Source organism: Ascaphus truei, chromosome 13, assembly GCF_040206685.1.
Source record: "Ascaphus truei isolate aAscTru1 chromosome 13, aAscTru1.hap1, whole genome shotgun sequence".
Taxonomy (NCBI): domain Eukaryota; kingdom Metazoa; phylum Chordata; class Amphibia; order Anura; family Ascaphidae; genus Ascaphus; species Ascaphus truei.
This window is the reverse complement of record NC_134495.1, coordinates 29,813,287-29,836,286: the sequence shown is the minus strand read 5'-3', so window position 1 is coordinate 29,836,286 and position 23,000 is coordinate 29,813,287. Positions and strand designations below refer to the sequence as shown.

General features: G+C 39.8%; 1 protein-coding gene across 1 annotated transcript in view; it reads left to right on the top strand.

Annotated features, from left to right (window-relative positions):
- Positions 1–23,000, top strand: part of PITPNB (phosphatidylinositol transfer protein beta) — an 84,764-nt gene that overhangs the window by 55,129 nt on the left and 6,635 nt on the right. The window contains exons 8-11 of the mRNA XM_075569005.1: positions 7,641–7,718; positions 10,667–10,777; positions 12,337–12,459; positions 14,574–14,649. Of these exons, the coding sequence (XP_075425120.1) occupies positions 7,641–7,718; positions 10,667–10,777; positions 12,337–12,459; positions 14,574–14,649 (388 nt within the window). The remainder of the gene's footprint in view (positions 1–7,640; positions 7,719–10,666; positions 10,778–12,336; positions 12,460–14,573; positions 14,650–23,000) is intronic.

The window sequence follows — 23,000 nt, the reverse complement described above, 5'->3', positions numbered from 1 at the left end:
ACTTAGATATGCAACCTGGGTTAATACGCATGGCTACTCTAGGCAACTCGCCTTTCCACCCTGCATGGTACTTTCAGTGAGTTCATATTAACCCCTTCCTCGATTGCAATCATATTTATCCGCTTCCACCACCCAATAAAATATGCAAAAATATGTAGTTATATAAATCTGCCAGGGTCTCTGGTTCCTGTTTATTAACAAACTATACACTTAACACACATCAGTTGTAGCAAAATGTGTCAGAAAATGTAAATTCCTCTCTACAAAGCGTGCAAACCCAAAGCATTACTTATTATAAAGGTTTATTTTAATAAATAAAACAATACAGTGCTTGGATTACACAGAACATACAATTACAATAAATGTAGAACAGTTTCTTAAAATAAAAGGATAAACAAATAGAAATCCCTATACAGTATGTTACCATATGACATGGGTCCTGTCCCAGAGAAGTCAACGGAGTAGAAGAGAATTCGGGTGTTCTGATCCCAACAGACCGGTCCCTAGGTTTATGTGCCGCTGGGCAAGCATTATTAAAGATCACCCCCCCCCCTCTTCTCCTAAGTAGGTTGTAGGGGTCTCCGGAGCTGAACCACACTAATTTCAGCTCCTGGTGATCCCCTGCTTCCTGAGATACTTGCCTCCTTAGGGGTATCTCCTGCTCAATTTTAGCTGTCCCATCACATGGGCCAATAGGAAGCTGTGACGTCATAGGCAGCTTCCTATTGGCTCGTGATTGAGGGCTTTAAACCTGAGCAGGGAATACCGGCACCCCCCAAAGGAGGTAAGTATCTCAAAAAGCAGGGGGTCCTCGCTGCCGAAATTAATGCGGCTCAACTCCGGAGCCCCCCTTCTTCAATCCTACATGTATTTATAAAAATAAAAAGAGGAAAGCAGCAGCGCTGCTACACTTTCCCTCTTGCTGCCCTCTGAGACCTGCCTCCCCTAGGCAGTGCCTTACCTGCTTACCGCTTAGGGATGGGCCTGGATCCCAAAACACACCGCTGCTTTCTGATTTTCTATTCAAACATGCCGACATTTACGCCCATACCTTCTGCAGTGAAACACACAATAGATTCCCCCCCCCCTCCTCCACCCCATTAAGCTCTTTGTAGATCAGCACAGACACAGGAAGCGTCTTAACCTGTCATAATCCCAATATATTGTATTTTTAAGACACTATATCCATATTAACCCCATAAGCACCAAATTGATTAAAATACCTAATATTCCCCACCATTTATTTTATTGAAAGTTTCTTAAAGGAAAATAAAGCGTGGTTTTGTGAAATCGTGCCATTTCCTATCGTTCGAGCCGTACACGTCTGCTTTTACACATTTATATGCAAAAACACAAGGAGAAAAGACTTCTGCATAAAATGCACTCAAACCTAAAAATATAATTGTGAAAGTAAAATTGACACACCTGATGAGTACTGTATAGATGCCAGAAGGGAAAAGGGTGTGTTATATTGTGGCTAGGGGGTGGGGAGGGGCGGGGGAGGAGAGAGAGAGAGAGGATACTCCCTTGGAGGATAATCATAGCACAATATGTTGTGATACTGTGGTTAAAGGAATCCCCCCCGTCTGCCATTAGCGTTGACGTAGAGAGTGAGTCTTGCTAAGCACAGCTTTGATCATCTCTGTAGGCTGACTCATCTGTAGTTGAAGACTTAAAATTAATTGCTGCGATTCCATTAGAACCCACTTTGTTTTGGGCTGAGCACCAACCCAACTCATCCTCACTTAGCCCAGGGTGACTACGTTACCACCCACCTGGGTATATCCAAAATCCCCCCCCCCCCTCTTACAAGGGAGATTTTTGAGCGGACTAGGGGATTGTGTGAGAGGTGCTACCAATTTAGCAGTTTGACTGCTCACAATGGATTTGTATTTTGTATATATTTTAACACGTCATTTATTAGCAAGTACGGTTTGTTTGCATCATACAAATCCTGTGGAAATGGAGTCCTCAAATACTGTATAACAGTCTGTCTTTGACTGAACTTGGGTGAATGACATCAGGACCAGGTATTTTATTTCACTTCATTTTATCAGGCTGCCTTGGCATGTCTTCCTGTGTTAACCAAATGTTTGAGGGTTGTTGCTTCCTCTTATATTTTTGCAATCTGGCTGCCCATGGTATGTGTACAATTAGTTTTAATACCTCTGTTCTGTTCTCTCATCCCCAATACTTTGCTGGCTTGTCTCACTAATGGGTCCTATATTCTCTCTCCTAATCATTTTGTTAATATACTTAAAGGTTTTTTTTGGGGAGGCAACAGGAGGGAGGGGGGCATGGCTTGATCTTACTTTACTTTTTGTAAATTAATTCCGCTGTCCCTTCGAACTTCAAGAATCTAAATGCCTGACACTTCCTTTCCATTTCTCCCCCGACCAGTTATTTTTTTTTTTTTTTTTCCCCTGGTTTGGATGGGTTTCTTCAAGATTTAATACCCAAGGGCATACACTGATAAGTGTGCTCATCTAACAATGTTTTAATGATTTGCCCATTCATCTTCTGTATTTATTTATTTTTCCTGCAAGGACTTAATCCCAATTTGTTCCTTGTAGATTCTCCCTTGGGTAATAGCTATATTTGGAAATATTGTGCTGTGTAAGTAAAATAAAAACAGAGCAAAAAAAAAGGACACGAATAATTGGACATGCACTTACTTAATCGCCATCTTCTTTATTTTCTTCAATAAACTTAATTTTCCATTTGATAATTTCTCACTCCTATCAATGATATTTTATTTACAGCAGAGGTAAATACCATCTATAAATTAATCCTGGGACAAACCTAATGTACAAGATAGTGGCCATATTTGTAGGGCTGTTTAAATGTAAACATTTATTTGAAACAACCTTTTTAAAATATTAATTTCGGTTTACTTAAGTCGTATCATAATAAATACTTCTCTATTCTCAGCCAGGGTCTAACATGCGGGATGCCTGAAGGTAATTGAGATTAATATGATCTTCTTTGCTGGAGTCAAAATTGAAGCTTAAGCAGCTGCCTGTTTTGGGATTGGCATACCAGACATTCCAATTTATTCTAGCTTTCGTTCATATTTGCCAGCACACTCTATTCTTTGCCACAATGTGTTTCCTCTCATCAATTTTCAGTATCAATTTCTCTTAACTCTTATTCTGAGCTCTCAAAAATGGCTCTGTAGATTTACTGATCCTCTGACAAAGAACAAACCAGAATAGCGCGAGAGGGGGAAAAAATGTAGGTCGCCATGCTGAAAATTTTTATCATTCGGGCATCAACTAACTTGTAACATACAGTAACGGGATAGAGTAGTACAGATGTTTCAAATAAATTCTTCTGAGTCTAATTTGGGTTACTGATTCTTTGTGGGCGATGTAATTCCTGTAAATGTGGTACAGAAACACACTGCAGATATGACATTCAGTTTGTTGTGTATCTTGATGTATCTGTAATATAAAATGATGTTGGCTAAATGATTAGACCTTTAAAATGATGCATGTAGGAACAATTATTAGAGGCATTGATGCTTTTCCAGTTTTCAAACCCTTTATTCCTTCATGATGGTAATGTGAATTAAAATGTCGTTTTATGGAATGTGTGCCAAAGATAAGTTAATCCGTATTTATTTATTTTGTTTAAATAAATTGCATCATTTGTGGCAATCCAAGCCAGCAAACTATTTTTGAATATTATTTTTACAGGATTTAAGCTGGGGGTCTCTGGAACCCCATTAATTTCAGCTTGGTTCCAGGGCCGCCATGCTTTCGGAGGTGCATGCCTCTGTAGGGGGTGCAGGTAGCCGATCCGGCTCGGCTAGCAGGGATAACATAATGGCTGCGTTTAATGCTCCTGTGTCATGCGGGCCAATAGGAACTCGTGATATCGGTGCAGCTTCCTATTAGCGCACATGCTGTAGGAGCTTTAAAAAGCAGAGGGATACCGGCACCTCCTCTGGAGGTAAGTATCTTTAAAAGCAGGGGGTCTCCGGAGCTGAAATGAATGGGGTTCAGCTCCGGAGACCCTCTGCTTCATACCTTTTTTTGTAAAAAAAAAAAAAAAACACTGGCTTGGATTGCTGGTTTAAAGCCGCAGGTTTCCCTGTTAATTTTTTATTTAGGTTTTTTTTAACCCCCTTTTTTTCCCAGCATAAGAACCAGGTGGCCTTAAAAATGGAACAAGTGGGGGAAGTGCTAAAACACTATTTAAAACAGTAAAATATTACAACAGGTACAAATGCAAGCCAGTAAAACAGATTGTATAAAACTTCACAGAGGTAAAAGGAACCTAAAACCACCAATAAAAACAAAATAAAATAAAAATCAATTTTTATAAAGGATTATAAGAAATCCAATGCCTCAGTCCTGCTGTCACAGTGCAAATCAGGGGGTTGGAAATAGTGATTCTGCTATTTTCACCTCCGGGCTTCCTGAGATTCTTACCGGTAATAGTAACACATTGCTGTCCCGCATTGCATCCTGCAAGCAAAGTAAGCCTCAACGTCATTGGTCGCAGCTTCCTATTGGCTGAGACGTAGTGGATTTAAATCCCAGGAAGGACCACCTGTATTTACCAATGTGTGTCCTGGAAACCGGGGGCCACGGAAGCTCAAAATAACTGGGCCTGAAGTGGTGGGGGGGAGGGGGGCTGCTAGAGGGAACCGCTTTGAAACTGAGGCCAATGGGATTTAACCATTAAGGGTTTTGACTTTCTAGTATTCTATTGTCTTGTTAGCTTTTTTTTAGATTTCTAGTGTACTGTAAGTCCATAAATGATTTAAGACAGTGACTTTCAAAGGTTTTTTTTTTGTTGAGGAATCTAATTATATTGTGACATTTTTGGGAACCCCAACCCTCTCTAATAATTGCGCCTGAGAACAGATGCATTGTAAGGAACCCCAACCCTCTCTAATAGCGCGTCTGAGATCAGACGCAATGTAAATGCTTCTGTATTTGGAACAATTTTCAAATGACCTGAAAACTGCAGGGAGCCCTTTAGGGATGCCTGAGAAACCCAATAAATATATGATTAAATTAATTTATGATGAACATAAATATGATAGATCAACATTCTCATTGCAGTTTTACGTCAATTGCTGTTTAATGGTCAAACCATGGCTCTTTCGGTTTGAAATGCGAAGATTTGGATAGTCTTTGTTAGATGTTTAAATTGATATTTTGACATCTATTTTTTTTTTCTCTCTCCAAAAAACATCCCATTTCAACTGAGCCCTATCCAATTTTATTTGTGCCTTCCAAATAAGAATACCCAGTGGAAAAAAATACAAGTCTTAAGATCCACTCTTTCCCATCTCTCCCCCTCCCCACCGCCCCAAATGTTTTTTTTAGATCATGTTGCAACTTTCACTGTCTTAATCTTGGGCGCAGGTTTCTGCCTAGTAAATGCTAAAACATCCATCTTTGAATTGTTGGAAAAAGGGAAACATTCGTTACATTATATGACCACACTAATAAAAAAATTTTTATGACCACTCTGTATTGATCATGATAAATAGCAGACATGCTAAGCCCATAAGGGTAACCTTCTTTGTAATTTGACTAACGTACTTATTATTTTCAAAGGAAATAATGTATTTACCCAAAAGGACAATTAATTTGTATCTAATCTGACACGTTGGCACTGTTACATTTTTAACCTACTTCAGAAGCTCAAACTGTGGTTGCACTACACATGGATATAAAGTGGACCTGTTTTTAAAGGGTTGCAAAGAGCATCGCAGAATTAGCCTTCAGAAATCCTAGGAGCAGAAGATTCAAGTAGGTTACAGCTGTCATCCCCTACAGTATTTTAACAGCACTAATGAGATGAGAAGTCTACAGCTGGTGGCAAACAAAATAAACCACAAGCCTTCAGTGGCTTTGCTTTCCCTGCGGGATCCTGAAGGCGATTGCATACTAACAGGGCCGTAAGGCGATCTCCTTCCACGCTATTGCTCATTTGCAGCTGTAATTGGGATTTGCAGATTGTATGAAGCTGCTGAATCTGTCATACAAAATAGAATGTATTTTTCATCTTTTTAATGGCAACTCGGCAGAGTAACAACAAAACAGCTCTTAATATGGATATTGTGAAGTACTGAGGGCAGGATTTTTTTTGTTTTTATTATTTGAAATACAATTATAGAAGATGAACTAGAATAACCTTCAACATTGTGAAAACTATGTTGATCTGATTCCAGATGTAGCCTTATCGACTCATTTGTTTTCAAATTGGACAGTATCTGTTCAATGCTGTACCATCCATTTGTCTATTTAAAGCCTTTTTATGTTTAATATTTACTGTATTAATATATCCTTATAAGAATTAAACACTACAAATACTAATAAGGGTATATAGCTCCTGACATTATTGCGAACAGGGTGAGTGGTTTGAAACTCGTGCCCTGGAGCATTTACAATGTTTGAGAAGATAGATGTGCGCTTGCAATATGAAATGCAAAATGGGCTTTTGTGACTAAGAATACACATTTGCTTTGACTTGGCAGGACTCCCTCTGCATATTTTTATTTTTTTCCCCTCTTCAATTCAAGTGCATTGTTAACTATATTACCAATCTTCTCACTATATTGAAGTGAATGCGTTAAGGATTCTACGTTGCCCTGCTACGTTCTATATATGGGAAAGGGGAGGAAAGAGCTTCAACATGTAGACCACTTCCCCTGCGGACCCTTTGCCTCCCTCCTCCCCGGTCTTGCCTCCCTACTAACTTTAAGCCAGTCTCTCTGTCACATGGGGGCAGAGCTTCTGGAGAACGGGACGGGGAGGTGGCGGGGGAGGCAGGAAGGGAGAAAGGGGGAGGTGAAACAATAAGAGATCAGCACACGCAGAGTGGGAAAGATGTTATATGGGGCAATATAGGGAGGGGCTATATAGGACAATAGGAGTTGGATGGAGGGGCTATAAGTCGATGTATACTGTGTGCGGTCCTTTTAGGTGCTGAAGTCAGCGCTTGCGGCACTTGGTGTATTTCATGTTGCCCACCACTGATGTAGACAGTGGAAGGCAGAATGGAGATATGGTTGATACTTTGATATACCTCCCGGGATATACAGTATGGTATAGGAAAGAGGAATTTTATGGAGCAAAATGCTAAAACTAGACGCGCTCCTTGAAATTGATGCGTTGTGTACTTGGTAAATGTTTAGAAGCAGGGTAGTGGGTGCATGAGACAATGTCCAAGGTACAGTTCATGTGTGAATATAAAACATACTGTTGCATGCTTGCGATAAATGAAATATGAATTGATTTTACATTGGGTAAAATAGACTGTCGGCCAGTTGGTCCCCTGTCATCTTTATTTACTCGGGCAACAATGTTCAGGTGTATGTGTTTTATCGCTTCATGATACTTCAGTAACGTTTGAGTTTGACCAACAAAATCCCTTTGCTTTTTTCTTGTCATTGACAAGCCTACAATAATGATGCATATAGTGTACAATTGCATGGCCCTCCTAAATGTTAAGACCGACAATGTAAGGAATTATACAGCTACGCCGCTGCTCTCCGTAACGGTCTTCTGCTTCTGATGTCCATCCGAACATGAACGGCTGCTTTAGATTTAGTTTTCTCAACTAGAACACAATTGCAATTGGATATTTCAATGCTGACATTTCTTAATATTTTACAGGACTATAAAGCTGATGAAGACCCCGGAATATTTCAGTCCATGAAAACGAAAAGGGGGCCGTTGGGACCTAATTGGAAGGTAATACATATTCAAATGCTCATTCTAATCTAAAATATAACGATCCCCATTCCACCTTCACAGCCTACTTTGTGAAACAAGGTTTTTTTTTTTTTTTTATCACACAAATTTGACATTTTATAGCACCCTACTCTTTTTGTGGCTCCTTACAGCACATGGGGCTTTACGGAGAGATTGCAAAGGTCAGCAAGGGCTCTCTGGTTCACCGTAGCAAGAAGATTGTGCGACTTATCCCTGTACTGTGGGAAAACGCATGGAAGTCAGAGGACTACATCATTGCAGTAGGGTGTCGCGGCCTGCGCTCAGTAGGCTACAAGAGGACACTGCCACTTAGTTGTTTCGGTTTTGTTCTTTAAGAAGTATTTATAATGGCATCTTAAGCCAATTCGATAACTGGTGAACAATAAGATTACAAGTACAAAGAACCAGGTGCACAGACTTCAAGAGAAGTGACATAATCGCTGAAATACTTCAGCTCCCCATGTTTGTTTAAAGTAATATTTTCAGTATGACACAGTGACGTAATAAATACAGTGGCTGATCCAGGTGCTATAATCAAATTAAGTGCAATACATAGGATCAGCTAGCGCTCATGCCCTTAGTATCAGTAAAACTTACTGACTCCAATAAAAATACAAAAAAATACACACAAAGAAAAATAATAATGAATATACCATACAATATAGTTCAATGTCCAGTTCATTCACAAATAGGAAATGCAGCTCCTTTTTGTTGGATCCAACCCTCGGGTCCAAGAAACTATATAGATAAAGAAGAAAAAAAGGGCGCAAGACCCATAGTGCAAAATGTAATATTTAATGCTATAAAAACACAGTTAAAAACACAAGACGTAAGTAGGTTACAGGCACATCTAGAAGGTCACTCCGAAGTTTCAGTCAGCTGGGAGAGCCTCAGTGTCCGTCTTCTTGTGGGAGAAAGCCTCAGCTCCAGACGCCCTCCTCCCGGGTTTGGCGCTGCTCCACTCCTGCTTCCGCGTCACGTGCGCTCGTGACGTCACCGCACTCGTGTTCTCGCGACGTTACACCACGGGGCCGGGCTAGGGGCCGATGCGCTGTCTCCAGCAGTCTGACAGATCAGACTTAGGATCTCCTGCTCTGCTCCGTAAGAATTACGTGTGGAGGCGCGCGGAGGCTGAGGGAAAGCGGGTGCTTTCCCTGGCCTTGGTCCGCGGGCGTGTCGGGGGGGGGGGGGGGCTCATTTGGCTAAACGCTCACGTGACCGGCCCTGCGCTCCCGTGAGCACCAAATCTAAAAATTTAATAAGACACGCTTCCGCACACTTGCGGAAGCGTGCGCGAGCCCCTGCTAAAGCCGCTCTCATTGCGGCTGCAGGGGCTCACGGCCGAGCAGCAGCGCGCCTCAGCACGGGTCAGCGCCTAAACCTAAGCGCTGACCGTGCCCGAGGCCTAACCCTTTACATGCTTGAACAGGCAAATTCCAGAACAATGGAGCCGTGCCATAGTTATCCTAGTTATCCTCATCCACAAAAAAAGATTACCTCAGGAACTACAGATTCATCGGTCTACTTCCAATTACTTAAAAGATGTTTACAAAGTTACTCCCCAATTGACCACGGGAACCTGGACTCTGCCCAGCCTAGAGAAACAGCAACATTTTTGCAGTGGATACAACACTATTGACCACATCCAAGTCGTACAAGTGATTTTTCTGGAGCCATAAATATGACCTATCCCTCGGCTTAAGATTCGAAGATTACAAAAAGCTTTTGATTTCTGTCTACACCTCCTGCTGTTTTTAAAGGCATTAACACAGTGTTGAAGCTTACATTGATATTATAAGGAGCCCTTATAAGAATGCAACATCAACCATTCGATTACATGAAGATACATGCAAGGGAGTGTGCCAGAGACTCCATGTCACCAAAGCTTTTCACAGCAACACTTGAACTGTTTAACACATTAAATTGGGAGGAAAGGGAATCCAGATCAAATAATTTTGACCAGTGTATCCTGCCTGTGTATGTGTAAGTATGGATGTGAAACTTGGACCCTAAATGCAAAGATCATTCAAAAGCTTCAGCCAACTGGGTATTACCAGAAGATTCAGGAAAAAGAATGAATGGTTTTTAAACCATGCAAAACTCTGGGACATCACAAGGGTGAAGAAATTAAAATGAAAGTGGGCTTGACATATCGCAAGAAGAAATGACTCGTTGGACAGTAATGTACTCCACTGGAGTCCAAAGGATATCAAGACCAAAATGACGACCAAAAGTAAGATGGGAGGATAAAATCCGAACATTTTGTTGGCGACTTGCAACCAAAGTATCTGGAAGATCATTGGGGAGACCTTCATCCAGCAGTGGATAGAGGGCAGAATATGTATATAATAACCTGTGATGCTTGAACTGTCCATCTGATAAATGAAGAAAGGAAGCACACAAATGTACGATATATATCTCTCCTAACTTTTCTGAAGTACATACATATAGAAAGTTACATAAAACAAAAAACGTGCTTTTCTTTTTTTTGTTGCTCGTTTTTAGACTCTGCCATTAACTCCAACATCACAGGAATGGTGATGTATCTTAAGAACTGATACTTGTTAGTTGCGTCAGTATTTTATATTAGGCTTAGTTGTTGGCCCTCTTTTGGCTCCAATCATAAATGTCCTTTTACTGATGGTACTTAGGAAAACAAATGGGAATATTGTTTGTTAATGTGCCAATTCTATATTGCAAATGTCATCTTGTTGTTAATTTGTACTAATACATAGTACTTGTATCATTCACATTGTGCTAGATGGGAAGAGTATGAATGAATTGATTCTTCACAAGGTTGTAATGACTATTAACCTTTTTAGTGAATCTGCTCCATAGTATCTCACATCATATCACTTCAAAGGATTCATATGAATCAAGAACAATCAAATATCTTTGGTTCATAAGACTTTTTTTTTTTTTTGTAGAAAGAATTGGCAAACACAGAGGACTGTCCACGAATGTGTGCTTACAAGCTAGTAACCATTAAATTTAGATGGTGGGGACTCCAAAACAAAGTAGAACATTTTATTCAGAAGGTAAGTAACGCCCTTGAATTTATTAAACTACGGTGATTACGCGTGGAGTTTCTGACCATACGCGAGGGCTCTAGAAAAACACAGCAGGAACGTTAAAAAGTCATATTACATTTCTATTTATTTATTTCTTAAAGCTCCACGTAAATGCATGCTTTCAATTCACATGGAACTTTTATCAACTGTGAAACAAAAATGTGTGCTTTTTTATTTTTTGATAAGTTTTAAATATGAAGTTACTGATCTGATGCCACTGGTTGAAAATGTCTTCTGTGGTGTAGTACTGCTAATTGAGAGGTCAGTACCGGCACCTCCCATTTCTCCCTTACAAAAGCTGATGACTCGCTCTTTTCTGATGACTTTCATACATGTTGCAGCAAATAAAAATCTCACTTGTGAGCATATTCACATGTCCCAGACAGGTCTGTAACGCTGCTTTTCACCATTATCTCTTGGCATACGGTGCTTCCACTGCAGCTAGGGATTCTGGGTAATAACATGCAAATGAGCACTGTCATCTTTTTTTTTTTTTTTTTGGCTTCAAATCCATTTTAACATGGACCCGCAACAAGGGTATGCCTACTGTATTACATAGTTACAGATTATACATGTTTCAGAAGTCTCTCAGACAAACTGAGAACAGTCCAACTCTGCCTAATCTAGGAAAATGACAAGACATTTTCAAATGTATACATTTCATTGGCATTATGAGGCTTGAGACTGCAGTATTTTTAAGTAAATTGGCACCTGCTGTTCCTGACTTTTTAAATTACTATTTTTTTTTTTAAATTAAACGTTTACTTTTTGGGCAAGCTAATGTATTTTTTCCACAATGTTTATATATATTATATTATATTATAATATATATTATATATAGATAGATGTAGAGGTATCGGTACCGTGTTAGCCGAGCTTTAATAATCAAAAATTAAAAGACGATACCGTTCTGTGGCTAACGAAATGCTTTTATTTGTGCGAGCTTTCGAGCTCTCATATCTTCCGGCAATGTTGCATTGTAAGAGGCTGTAGCATTAGTGTGTGTGTGTGTGTACGCACGCACGCACGCACACACACCATGCAGTCCTAGCCCAGTTTCACGAGTCCCATCAAATTTTGGGTCAAAAGACTTGTCTTGAAATGGAATTGTGCTCTTGAAAGTGTTACGGAGCGAAGTGTTTTATGAACTTGAGTTTGTGTGTACAATTGCTCTTTGAATTCTGAATATATTGGACTGTGTTTTATTGTAAACTAGCTGATATACCCGGCGTTGCCCGTGATGTAATGTTCTGGCTCCCCCATCCTCCCTCTCAACTCCCTCCCCCCCCCCCTCTTCACAGCTGTTCAGATACTTGAGATTTCTTTGTGGAGAGTAAACAAATCTTCAAGATGAACTCCCCTGTAAAGTGTAGAACAAATTGTGCAGTACATATCAATATGTTATCTTTGTGAAAAAGCGTATTTATCCTTTATACCCCTCTAGACAACAAATTCTACTGTGACCGTTCATAAATTCATGCTCTAATGTATGAAGACTACTGACTAACGTTATTTTTATTTTTAAGCAAGAAAAACGAATATTCACCAACTTCCATCGCCAGTTGTTCTGTTGGATTGACAAGTGGATTGACCTAACAATGGAGGACATTAGACGAATGGAGGATGAAACGCAGAAAGAATTAGAAGCAGTAAGAATTTTTCAGTGGCTTTTGTTTATTGTAGTACGTTTTGTGTATAGATCAGACGTGCGCTATTGGTCAAGTGTTAACACACTGTGAAATAGTTTTCGGAAGCGTCAAATATTGACATTTACCTTTTTGCTAAGAAACTTTTCTTAACGCTTTGATCTCATATTTACCATGATGTTACTGCTTGCGAGAATGGAAGAGGAGTTATCTCCCACATTGGCCAGATCACGTTAAGCGCTCAATAGGAGTGCTGATCGCGATTTCCACTGGAAAACGAGCAGAAAGCCAATGAAATAGCCACTATGTCATTGGCCTCCTGGAGTCCCAGACACTATGAGTGTTAAGGGTCTGCAAAGTGTGCATACAGTGGCAAGAAAGTTTGTGAACACCTTAGGATTTTCACATTCCACATACTTCAAACCTAAAATGTTGTTGGATCTTAATCTAAGTCCTAATAATAAAGATAACCTGATCAAACAAATGACACAAAAACATGATACTTTTTTCAACATTTATCCACAATGATTAAACATTCAATATCAATGAGTGAAAAAGTATGCAACCTTTAGATTCAGTACCTGGTGGCGCCCCCTTTTGCAGCAATGACTTAACTAAGCGTTTCCTGTAACTGCTGGTCAGTCTCTGCCATCGGTTCTGAGGGATTGTGTCCCATTCCTCCTTACAGAACTGCTTCAACTCTGCGGCTTGCTTGCATGGACCACGTCAGATCCTGCAACAACATTTCAATAGGGTTTGGGTCCGGACTTTGACTAGGCCATTCTAAAACGCAGAATTTCTTCTTCTGCAGCCATTCTTTTGTAGATCTGCTTGTATGTTTAGGATCATTGTCTTTATGCATAACCCACTTTCGCTTCAGCTCAGACGGATGGCCTGATATTCTCCTCAAGAATCTTCTGATACAATGCAGAATTCATTGTTGTTGTGTCAATGATTGCAAGTCGTCCAGGTCCTGAGGCAGCAAAGCGGCCCCAAACCATCACACTCCCACCACGCTTGATGGCTGGAATGAGGTTCTTCTGTTCGAACGCAGTGTTTGCTTTTCGCTAAACATAACGTTTCTTATTGAGGCCAAAAAGTTCTACCTTTGACTCGTCTGTCCAGAGAACTTAGTTCCAGACGTCTTGTGTATCATCTATGTGCTCTTTGGCGAACTTCAAAAAGGCAGCAATGTTCTTTTTTAGAAAGGGATGGTTTCCTCCTGGCTATCCTTCCATGAACACCATTCTTGTTAATTCCTTTTCTGTAGTCCAGTAATGAACACTCGCATTAGCCAAAGCGAGAGTGGCCTTCAGATCTTTCTATGTTACTCTGGTTCTTTATAACTTCCTGATGATTTGCTGGTTTGTTCTTGGAGAGATTTTGGTATAACGTTCATTCCTGGGTACAGTGACTGTGGTCTTGAACGTTCTCCGTTTGACTGACATTGGATTGGTGATGTCCCAAATACTTAGAACTAGTTTTGTAACACTTTTCTAGACATCAGGTTCTCAGAGATTTATTTTGATTGTGGCATGGTGTTTCCACACACCTGTTTAAGGAAGACCGAATTCACAAAGTTTCTGATCTTTATATACGGTGGTGTCTCCCAAATTCACTCCTGAAGATCTACCTAAGTTGTTAAACACCCGATTCCAATTATCCCCTTTAATTTAGCTGCTAAAACCAGTTTTTTTTTTTTCCCCGCTTACTTTTACACATACCCTTTCTCTTAATTACTCATTGTTTGTCTAATTCATACATCATTTTGTTTCAAAAGACTTGGAATTGGTACATCTAAACCCTTTTGGATATTTCATAAGACCGATTTTGATTTAAGAAGGTTATCATGGAAAATATATGGAATTTCTGTCATTATCATTGGGGTTCACAAACTTTTTCTCGCCACTATACTGTAGCTTAAACTTTCATTTACATTGGTTTTAACAATCACGAAGTGTTTAAACTCATTTTGCAATACATAATCATTTTGCAGTCACCGTCACATGACCAATAGCTAGGGTCACATCACTTGTATAAATTAATTTTGTTGAAACCTACATTTTTCCTATTAATCCATGTATATTTGAAAATAAATATTGTTTATTTTAATACAGACTTTCAGTCAAACTATTGTTACAAAGTTCCTCCGAAAACAGTCTTATTTATCCTTGAGAGTACTAACCAATTCAGGTAACAGAATACAACAGCTTAATTATGCTTATTAAAACAAATACTTGTGTTTTATTTCACTTTCTAGTAACAGTCCTCTGTTATTGCTTTATGTATCCACTTGCTTTGTATTTTTCATTACAATTGTATTGTTGAGCCTAAAATTACCTGTAATGTTCTCTGAACATAAAGGTCTCTTGCTTTGCTCTCTTTCGCTTGCACTACCTGCCTGGCATAAGTTAAGCCACAAGTATACATCATTGTGTACTAGGTAGCATTCCTGGTATTTTGTTTTCTTAATGTTAGTGTTTGGATATCTCTATTAAAAAATGAGGCTTAAAATAAGGAAACACTGAAATTGAAGATATCAATATATTGTCCAAATGAAAAAGTGGACACGCTTTTGTGAGTTCTACCTATACTCATGTCAAACACGTTGCCCCACGGCATTATTTGATGCCGGGACCCAGTAAGGAGGGGGCCATTGCAGACAGGGGTGCAAGGGGAAAAGTTTGGCAACCCCTGCCTTATGGGTGGGCAACTCCAGTCCTCAAGGGCAACCAACACGTCAGATTTTCAGGATATCCCTGCTTCAGCACAGGTGGTGGCATATGTACAAAGTTATTAAAACATTTTGTGACTCGCATGAATGCCATCTGTATTATACTTCTTTTCAACTTTGTTTCCTGTATTCTGAAATCAGGTTTGCTGGCGTTCACAATATTATACGTTGCTCTCCATGAGAAAGGCGCAGACCAGTGTTTATTTAAACCCTTTTTTGGGGGTCGAGGAACCCTACTATATTGTGAAATTCTGAGGCACCCCAAACTTCTTTAATAGCACGTCTGAGATCAGATGCATTGTAAATTCTTCAGTATTGGGTAGAATTTTCAAATGACTTAGGTTCCCAGGCATCCCTAAAGGGTTCCCTGTAATTTTCAAGACTTCCAAGGTACCCCTGTTGAACCACTGGCGTAGGTTTTTTGGGGACTTTGTTTTTTCTGTGCTTTGTATCAGATTTAACTATTTTTGTAACTAATAAACCAGCCGTTTTGTAAGCAGCAGTTTATGAAGCATTATTTCAGTGATCGTGCTAAGAGGCCTGTGTACGGGGTCTTATACCTGCTATTAAGTATTGAAGTCGTCTTTTTTTTTTTTTTTTTTTTTTTTTTTTTTTTTAATGGCTTTTAGTCGCAGTTGATAAACTATACAGACAAATCCCCACGAGTACTGTATAATAATGTGGATGCCAGAAACCTTATCCCATAATACAGGAAGCTGCCAAGAAGGATAATGCAGATGGTATTCGTGTGTCACAAAAAGTTTTAATTACTTTTAGTACATGCAGTGGTTTGCAGAAGTAATCACCCCCTACCAATAATGTCACGTTTTGTTGAATTACAAATGATGTATTCATAGTTTTTCAAACAAAATTTTTTTTAAATTGTAAGCTACAAAGCTGTACTGGTTAAACTGAACACTGTTACACGCACAGGAGGCTAAATGTCAGCAAAAGATATGGTGTAATTATTCAGCCCCTTAAGTTGGTACGTGCTAGAAGCACCTTCTACATCAATCACTGCTGAGTTTTTTGGATAGGTCTCTTACTAGCTTTGCACAGTGGGATGGTGAAATTTTTGCCCATTGTTCACAGGGAAATTGGTCAGTTCTGATTTAATTTGTTGGGGATAGACGATGGACGGCAGTCTTGGTCTCGCCATAAATGTTCGATTTGTACTTTGAACTATTCATTCCCCCCTCTATCCTGAGAAGCATCCCCATAACATGATGTCGCCATCACCGTGCTTGACAGGCGTGTTGACTGGGTGATGTGCAGTTTTGGGCTTGTGCCAAATGTAACAGTTTGAATTTAGACAAAGTTCAATTGAGTTTGCGGAAAAAAAAAACATATAGATGTTGCAGACATGTGGAAAAGAGGTTTTGTGGTCAGACGAGACAAAAACTGAACTTTCTGGTTTAAATTCCAAGCATTACATCTGGCACAAGCCCAACACTACACAAGCAGTGAAGTCCATCTACAATCACCAACAAACTTATCAGAACTGGATCAGTTTACCTGTGAACAATGGGTAAAAATGTCACTATCCCACTGTGCAAAGCTAGTGGAGGACCTATCTAAAAAGACTCTGCTGTAATTGCGGCAAAAGATGCTTCTACCAAGTAATGACTTAAAGGGCAGAATATTTATGCAACCAGCAAATTTCCTTTTTGTACATTTCCTTTGACATTTAACCTCCTCATATAACAGTGTTTAGTTTAGCCATTATAGCTTTGTAGATTTGAATAAAAAAAGTTAGTTTGAAAAACTGTGAATACATTATTTGTAATTTAACATGTACAATTATTGGTAGGGATTGATACTTCTGCACAGCTCTGTATATGCCAAATCCCTATTTATGATCATGTAGATACATTTTTTTTTTTTTTTTAAACTATACTTGTTTACCATTTAATTTTTTTAAGCTAAACAGCAGAAATGGAGCTTGGGACAAAGCTTGCAGATGCTTTGTTACAAGATTAGTTTCCCAAAATGGTATGACTGTGACAGCAGAAGACAATAAGTGTCAGACAGCACGTAGACGACCTAAAGTATTAATGGAAACCATTCTGTTACACCAACCTAAAACCGTCTACTATAAATAATGTTGAAGTCTTGTGTCATGGAGTTTCATTTTGAATGATCCATAGGATAAAAGAACAGCTGAATATGGCACAATGTTTGATAGGGTTGTGTTTAGGCACACACATGACCATTTTACATGTCCAATTGCGGACTAATTTTAGAAGTGAAAAAAGAAAAATGACTTTAAACTCACACTGAAGCAATAAGGGTATGAGATGACCATTGTAAACAAGTGATGACAATATGAGAGCCAGTAACAGAAGCATTGATGCACCCACCATTGCACTGGCTGAAACTTTATACCAGAGACATGCTTTCTAGATTCAGTGCTACTAATTTGAAGGACCTTTTATTTTAAAGCGGCAATCCCCTCTACTCACCATAAAATAAAAATCCATTGTGAAATCCTTTTGCTGCAGTATTTAGCAATAGCCCCTGCCCCTTTTTACATTCTGCAGGTTCTTACTGGAGAAATCATTTGCTGAACATTTACCAACCAGGTATATTAACAATGCTGCTGTTATCCACATTTTCCTCTTCCTCCTCCATGGATGTAAAACACGAATGGGCAACCTCCTCCACTTTAGCAAAACGTGACCGGAATGAAACGCTTGGTTCATCCTCCTAAGCCTTAAGAGTCTAATGCATTACCTCCTCTGTGGTCTTGCCTTATGCAGCTGTCCTGCCCACCAGAGGACCATCTTGGGCCTTCAAGTTCCCATTTTTGGAGCGACAATCTGGGGAGTCTGCTTGGATGTCTGAGGCCTCCATGCCCATTTATTAAATAGTCAGCATTTCGGTGTACTTACACCTTCATTAGTCCTGATGAAGGTGTAGATGTACACTAAAACGTTGACTACTTAATAAAAAAAAAAAAAATTCATGAAGACTGTTGTGCCATTCTCCTTATGGTTATTTTTCTGCAGTAGCGCAACCGCAACGGCTGTGCACTCAACCGTTTATTTAGTTGATGTGTAGCCTCCCCCGACCCCGCTCCGTAATGCCAGACTGTAAGCCAGCCATGCCTGTCCAGACATCTACATTATGTGGTGGTTGCAGGGGAGCCAGGGAGGGGGCTACGGTGCCATTTGGTGGGATTCCTCACGGTAATATAATTTATAGCTGTGCGGTGGGGCTGAACGTTCTGTCATCGAGCAGGATGCCAGTTGAGAGAAATTCTGTCCTGAATATATTGCTAAAAAAACCTCGGCCTCCTGAGCAAGAAGTAAGACATTTTTCTGGATCAAATCTTCTTGGGTAGATACGTTCGGTGCTAAAGAAGAATGTAAGGCTCATCAGGTGCAGTAAAGGTCAGACGAGCTTGGACGTGGTGGATGATTCAGCAGACGAATCAAATAAAAAAAAAAATTCAATCTGGTGAAGATTTCGGTGTTCTTGTTAGAAACAACCCGACAAGAGCTTAGAGAGGAGGTTGGAACGTTTAATGTTGATCAAGTAGAAGATTAGTCTGTTAAAACAGTCATGAGCATCTGTTGTGTGAGGGCTCGCAGAAAAAACATTTCACATTCTACAGGATGTTCACAGGGCTATAAAGTATATTACTGAAAAATGGAAGAAACCTGATTTTGCAACATCTAGGTACTTTTTGAATATGTATCCATTGCAGATGCAGGACGTGACATTCTGGAAATTGCTCCAGTACCGCGATTTGATCAGGCGGTACTACAGTTACTCTTGGAGCAATGGACTTCTATTAAAGATCCTATGGATCAAAAGAATAAAAGGGCATTTTAAAGAATAACAGCCGGAGCTCCAAACAAAGCAGCACAAGCTCCTGGAGGCCAACTAGCCAACTCTATCTTAACACCATCATGAATATCTTCCTAGGTTTTTAAAAGCAGTACAGGAAATGCATAAAGCTATGGATTTTTTTTTTTGTGGAATATTTTAAGATTGTCAGATTTTTGGCAAGAACCATAGCTTCAGCTGTCCTGTCGAGGAGAGCATTGTGGCTCTGTACATGGGCCGCACATTTTTATTTCAAAAATAGATTGTTTTAGCCTTAAAGAATTTTTGTTCATAGAGCAGCTGTACAAGATAAATATAGAGGTCTCGAGAGGGGGGGAAAAATCAGCCTTCATAAGACCAGTCCTATAGGGAGGCTTCATGGCAAACTGAATGCGGGCAGGTCTGCTTCATAGTTTGGCCCAAGGGGTAGATAATCTAAGAAACAACATTTTGGTTGACAAAGTATTGGTTGACACAGTATTCAGAAGAAGAAGCAGCAGTTGGTAGGAAAATCTTCAAATATTTGGTACACAGGGTCCTTATAAGTACAGGGACTTGGGTCCTGAATATAGTCGGACAAGGATATGTGATGGCGTTTTCATCCATGCTGGTCAAATCTTTTCAAGATTTGTCCAAGTATCTGAAGAAGTTCAGGCCTTACAGTCGAACATTGTGAATCTCGTTTAGACAGGAGTCATTTCGAGAATTTAAAGTCTGCAATAAACCAAGGGAATATATTATTGGTCATTCCTGGTACCAAAATTAGGAGGGTACAGAGTAGTCCTGGATTTACAGAATGTAAATAGTTTCTTTAAAGTAAGACCATTAAAGATAGAATCCTAGCACTTTGTTTCCAACACCATTCCACAAGGGGACTTTTATGGTATCCAGCGACCTCAAATATGTTCAGACTATGGAATCTAATCGCAAATTTTGCAGGTTCTGCGTTCCCACTTTTTGTATACATCTCTCCCGTTCGGCCTGGCTGGCGCTAAGGAAATTAACAAAAGTATTGGTTGTGAATAATCGTGAGTGAGAAAAGGAAACACCGTATGGCCCAACTTAGATTACATTCGTGTCAGAGCAAGTTCGCTGCAAGTGGTGTAACGATGTCCATGCCGACATGGTGATCCAAGAGCTGCACAGACAAGGATGCTGCAGTAGACTTCAATATTTTCAATTGGGCAGAGAAGTGTTTCTCAACTATCGACTCTTCATATTGTAGGAGGACTTCTCGGCAAAACCACATTTAGCAAGTGTATTAGTTTAAAAAACAAAACAAAATAAAAGTATTTTCTCCAGAGATCATGGCGGTGAGATCTAATGCAAAGCTTCCTTGTTTCTTCAAGAACCATAGGATTTCAGCATTTATGTATTTCTCTTTGATTGCAAGGCTCATACAGATAATGTAATGAGGGAGCATGTTCGAGTAATGGCAATTGTGGACGTGATGAGACTGGCATTAGACAAGCCCTGGATTCTTCCGTCACTTCCAAATTTTCTCTCCCAAAGTCAAATTAGGCATTGGAGCTCCAACCAGGTTGACTTTAGCAGCCTGGAAATTGAAAGGGAGATGCAAGAGGAAAGGTCTGTTGAATAAGGTGATTAATCTCTTGGTAACACCATGGAAGATATCTATTTGCAAAGTTTTTATGATAGGATATTGAAGCGATTTTCTAGTTTGGTAAGGATCCAAACAAAAGGAATGCCGGTAAAGTAGACATCAGATATTCTAGAATTTCTTTAGAGAGGTTTGGTGATGGAATTGTCCTAAAGTTCTCCGACGGTTCAAATTGCTGCTCAAGGAGCCCTTTTTCAAAAACCTTGCTGATTAATAATTTGGACATTTGCTTTATGTGAGACTGCAGATAGTTATACGTTCCACACAGTGTGGCTGTGCATGCCTTCGTAGAGGGGAAATTTGGCTATAATGTCCTACAATCAATCATTCTGTTAAAAAAAAGTGTATAGAATGGCGGAAGTTTGTGAACCCCAATGACCATTACGGAAATTCCATCGTTTTTCCATGATAACCTTCTTGAATCAAAACCAGTCTTTTCTTAAATATCCAATAGGGTTTAGATTAACCAATTTCATGTCTTTTTAAACAAAATGATGTATGGATTAGATCAACAATAGTAATTAAGAGTCGGGGTATGTGAAAAAGTGAAACTCAGATTTTATCAGCTAAATTAAAGGGATAATTAGAATAAAGTGTTTCAATAATTAGGTGAACCTTCAGAGGTGAGATTGGGAGGTCCCACCCTATGTAAAGATCAGAAACGTTGAGTTTGGTCTTTACCAGACAGGTGTGGGGAAACACATTATGCCACAATCAAAATGAATCTCTTGAGGACCTCAGAAAGAATTTGATGCTCCTCAGTCTATAAAGGGTTATAAACCCATTTGTAAGGATTTGAGGCGTCACCAATCCACGGTCAGATTTATAGTCTACAAATGGAAACCGTTCATGAACAGTCACTCTACCCAGGAGCGGTTCTCCTACCAAAATCTCTCCCAGAACAAACCGGCAAATCATCCAGGAAGTCGCATAGAACCCCAGAGTAATATCCAAGTATCTGCAGGCCACCCTCGCCTTGACTAATGTGAGTGTTTATGACTCTATTAGAAAGAATGAACAAGAATGGTGTTCATTGAATGATGGCAAGAAGGAAACCACTGCTCTCTAAAAAGAACATTTCTGCCCGTCTGAAGTTCACCAAACAGCACATAGACGATCCACAAGGATTTTGGAACAATGTTCACTGGACAGACGACTCAAAGGTAGAACATTTTGGCCTCAATGAGAAACGTTAGGTTTGGTGAAAACCAAACACTGCGTTCGAACAGAAGAACCTCCTCTCAACCGTCAAGCATGGTGATGGGATTGTGATGGTTTGGAACTGCTTTGCTGCCTCAGGACCTGGGTGGCTTGCCATCATTGATACAACCATGAATTCTGCATTGTATCAGAAGTTTCTAGAGGAGAATGTCAGGCCATCCGTCCATGAGCTGAAGCTGAAACAAAAGGTGGGTCATGCAGCAAAGACCATGATCTTAAACCTACAAGCAGAGCTACAAAAGAATGGCTGCAGAAGAAAAAAGTCTGCATTTTAGAATGACCTAGCCAATCTAAACCCCATTGAAATATTGTGGCAGAACGTGAAGCGAGCTGTCCATGCAATGAAGCCCTCAAATGTCACTGAGTTGAAGCAGTTTTGCAAGGAGGAATGATGTGAGGCTGACCAGCAGTGGCAGGAAACACTTAGTTGAAGTTATTGCTGCTCAAGTGGGCGCCATCAGCTACTGAATCTAAAGGTTCCCATACTTTTTCATACATAGATATTGAATGTCGAATCATTTGTGGATAAATGTTGAAACGGTGTCATGTTTTTGTATGATTTGTTTGGTTATCTTAATTTATTATTAGGACTTGGATTAAGATCTAATAACATTTTAGGTTTGAAATATGTAAAAATCCTAAAGGCTTCACAAACGTTTTCTCGCAATTCTGTTTCTCTTCCCCCATTCATTTAGAACTGATTGGGTTCTCCCATTCATGTTTTACTGCTCCCATTAATGTTTTCAAGCCCTACATGGCAGCACAATTTTTTGTATCTTTGTTAGTTGTGGTGTGTTTTGGTGCATTATTGCAACCCTGGGAAAGCCATAAGACACCAGAGGATGGATCAAGTGGCTTAACCCCCTCCCCCCTGTTATAGCTAAATGGGAGAGCTTACCGATCCTTTTACTGCTAGGGAGGGCTTGAGGAAAAAAAAATATCCGTATGAATAATTCTTCTGCTTTCCATGGTAACAGCAGACGTTGGTGAAAAATAAACACGTGGAAATTAAGCAAACGTGTTTGACAAAATGAAAACAAGGAGCAGATCAGCAAAACATAAGATAGCCGTTTGATTTAAGTTTCTTTGGCATGGTGGGGCCATTGCTGCTTTAAGATATGTTTTTGATGGGTTAAT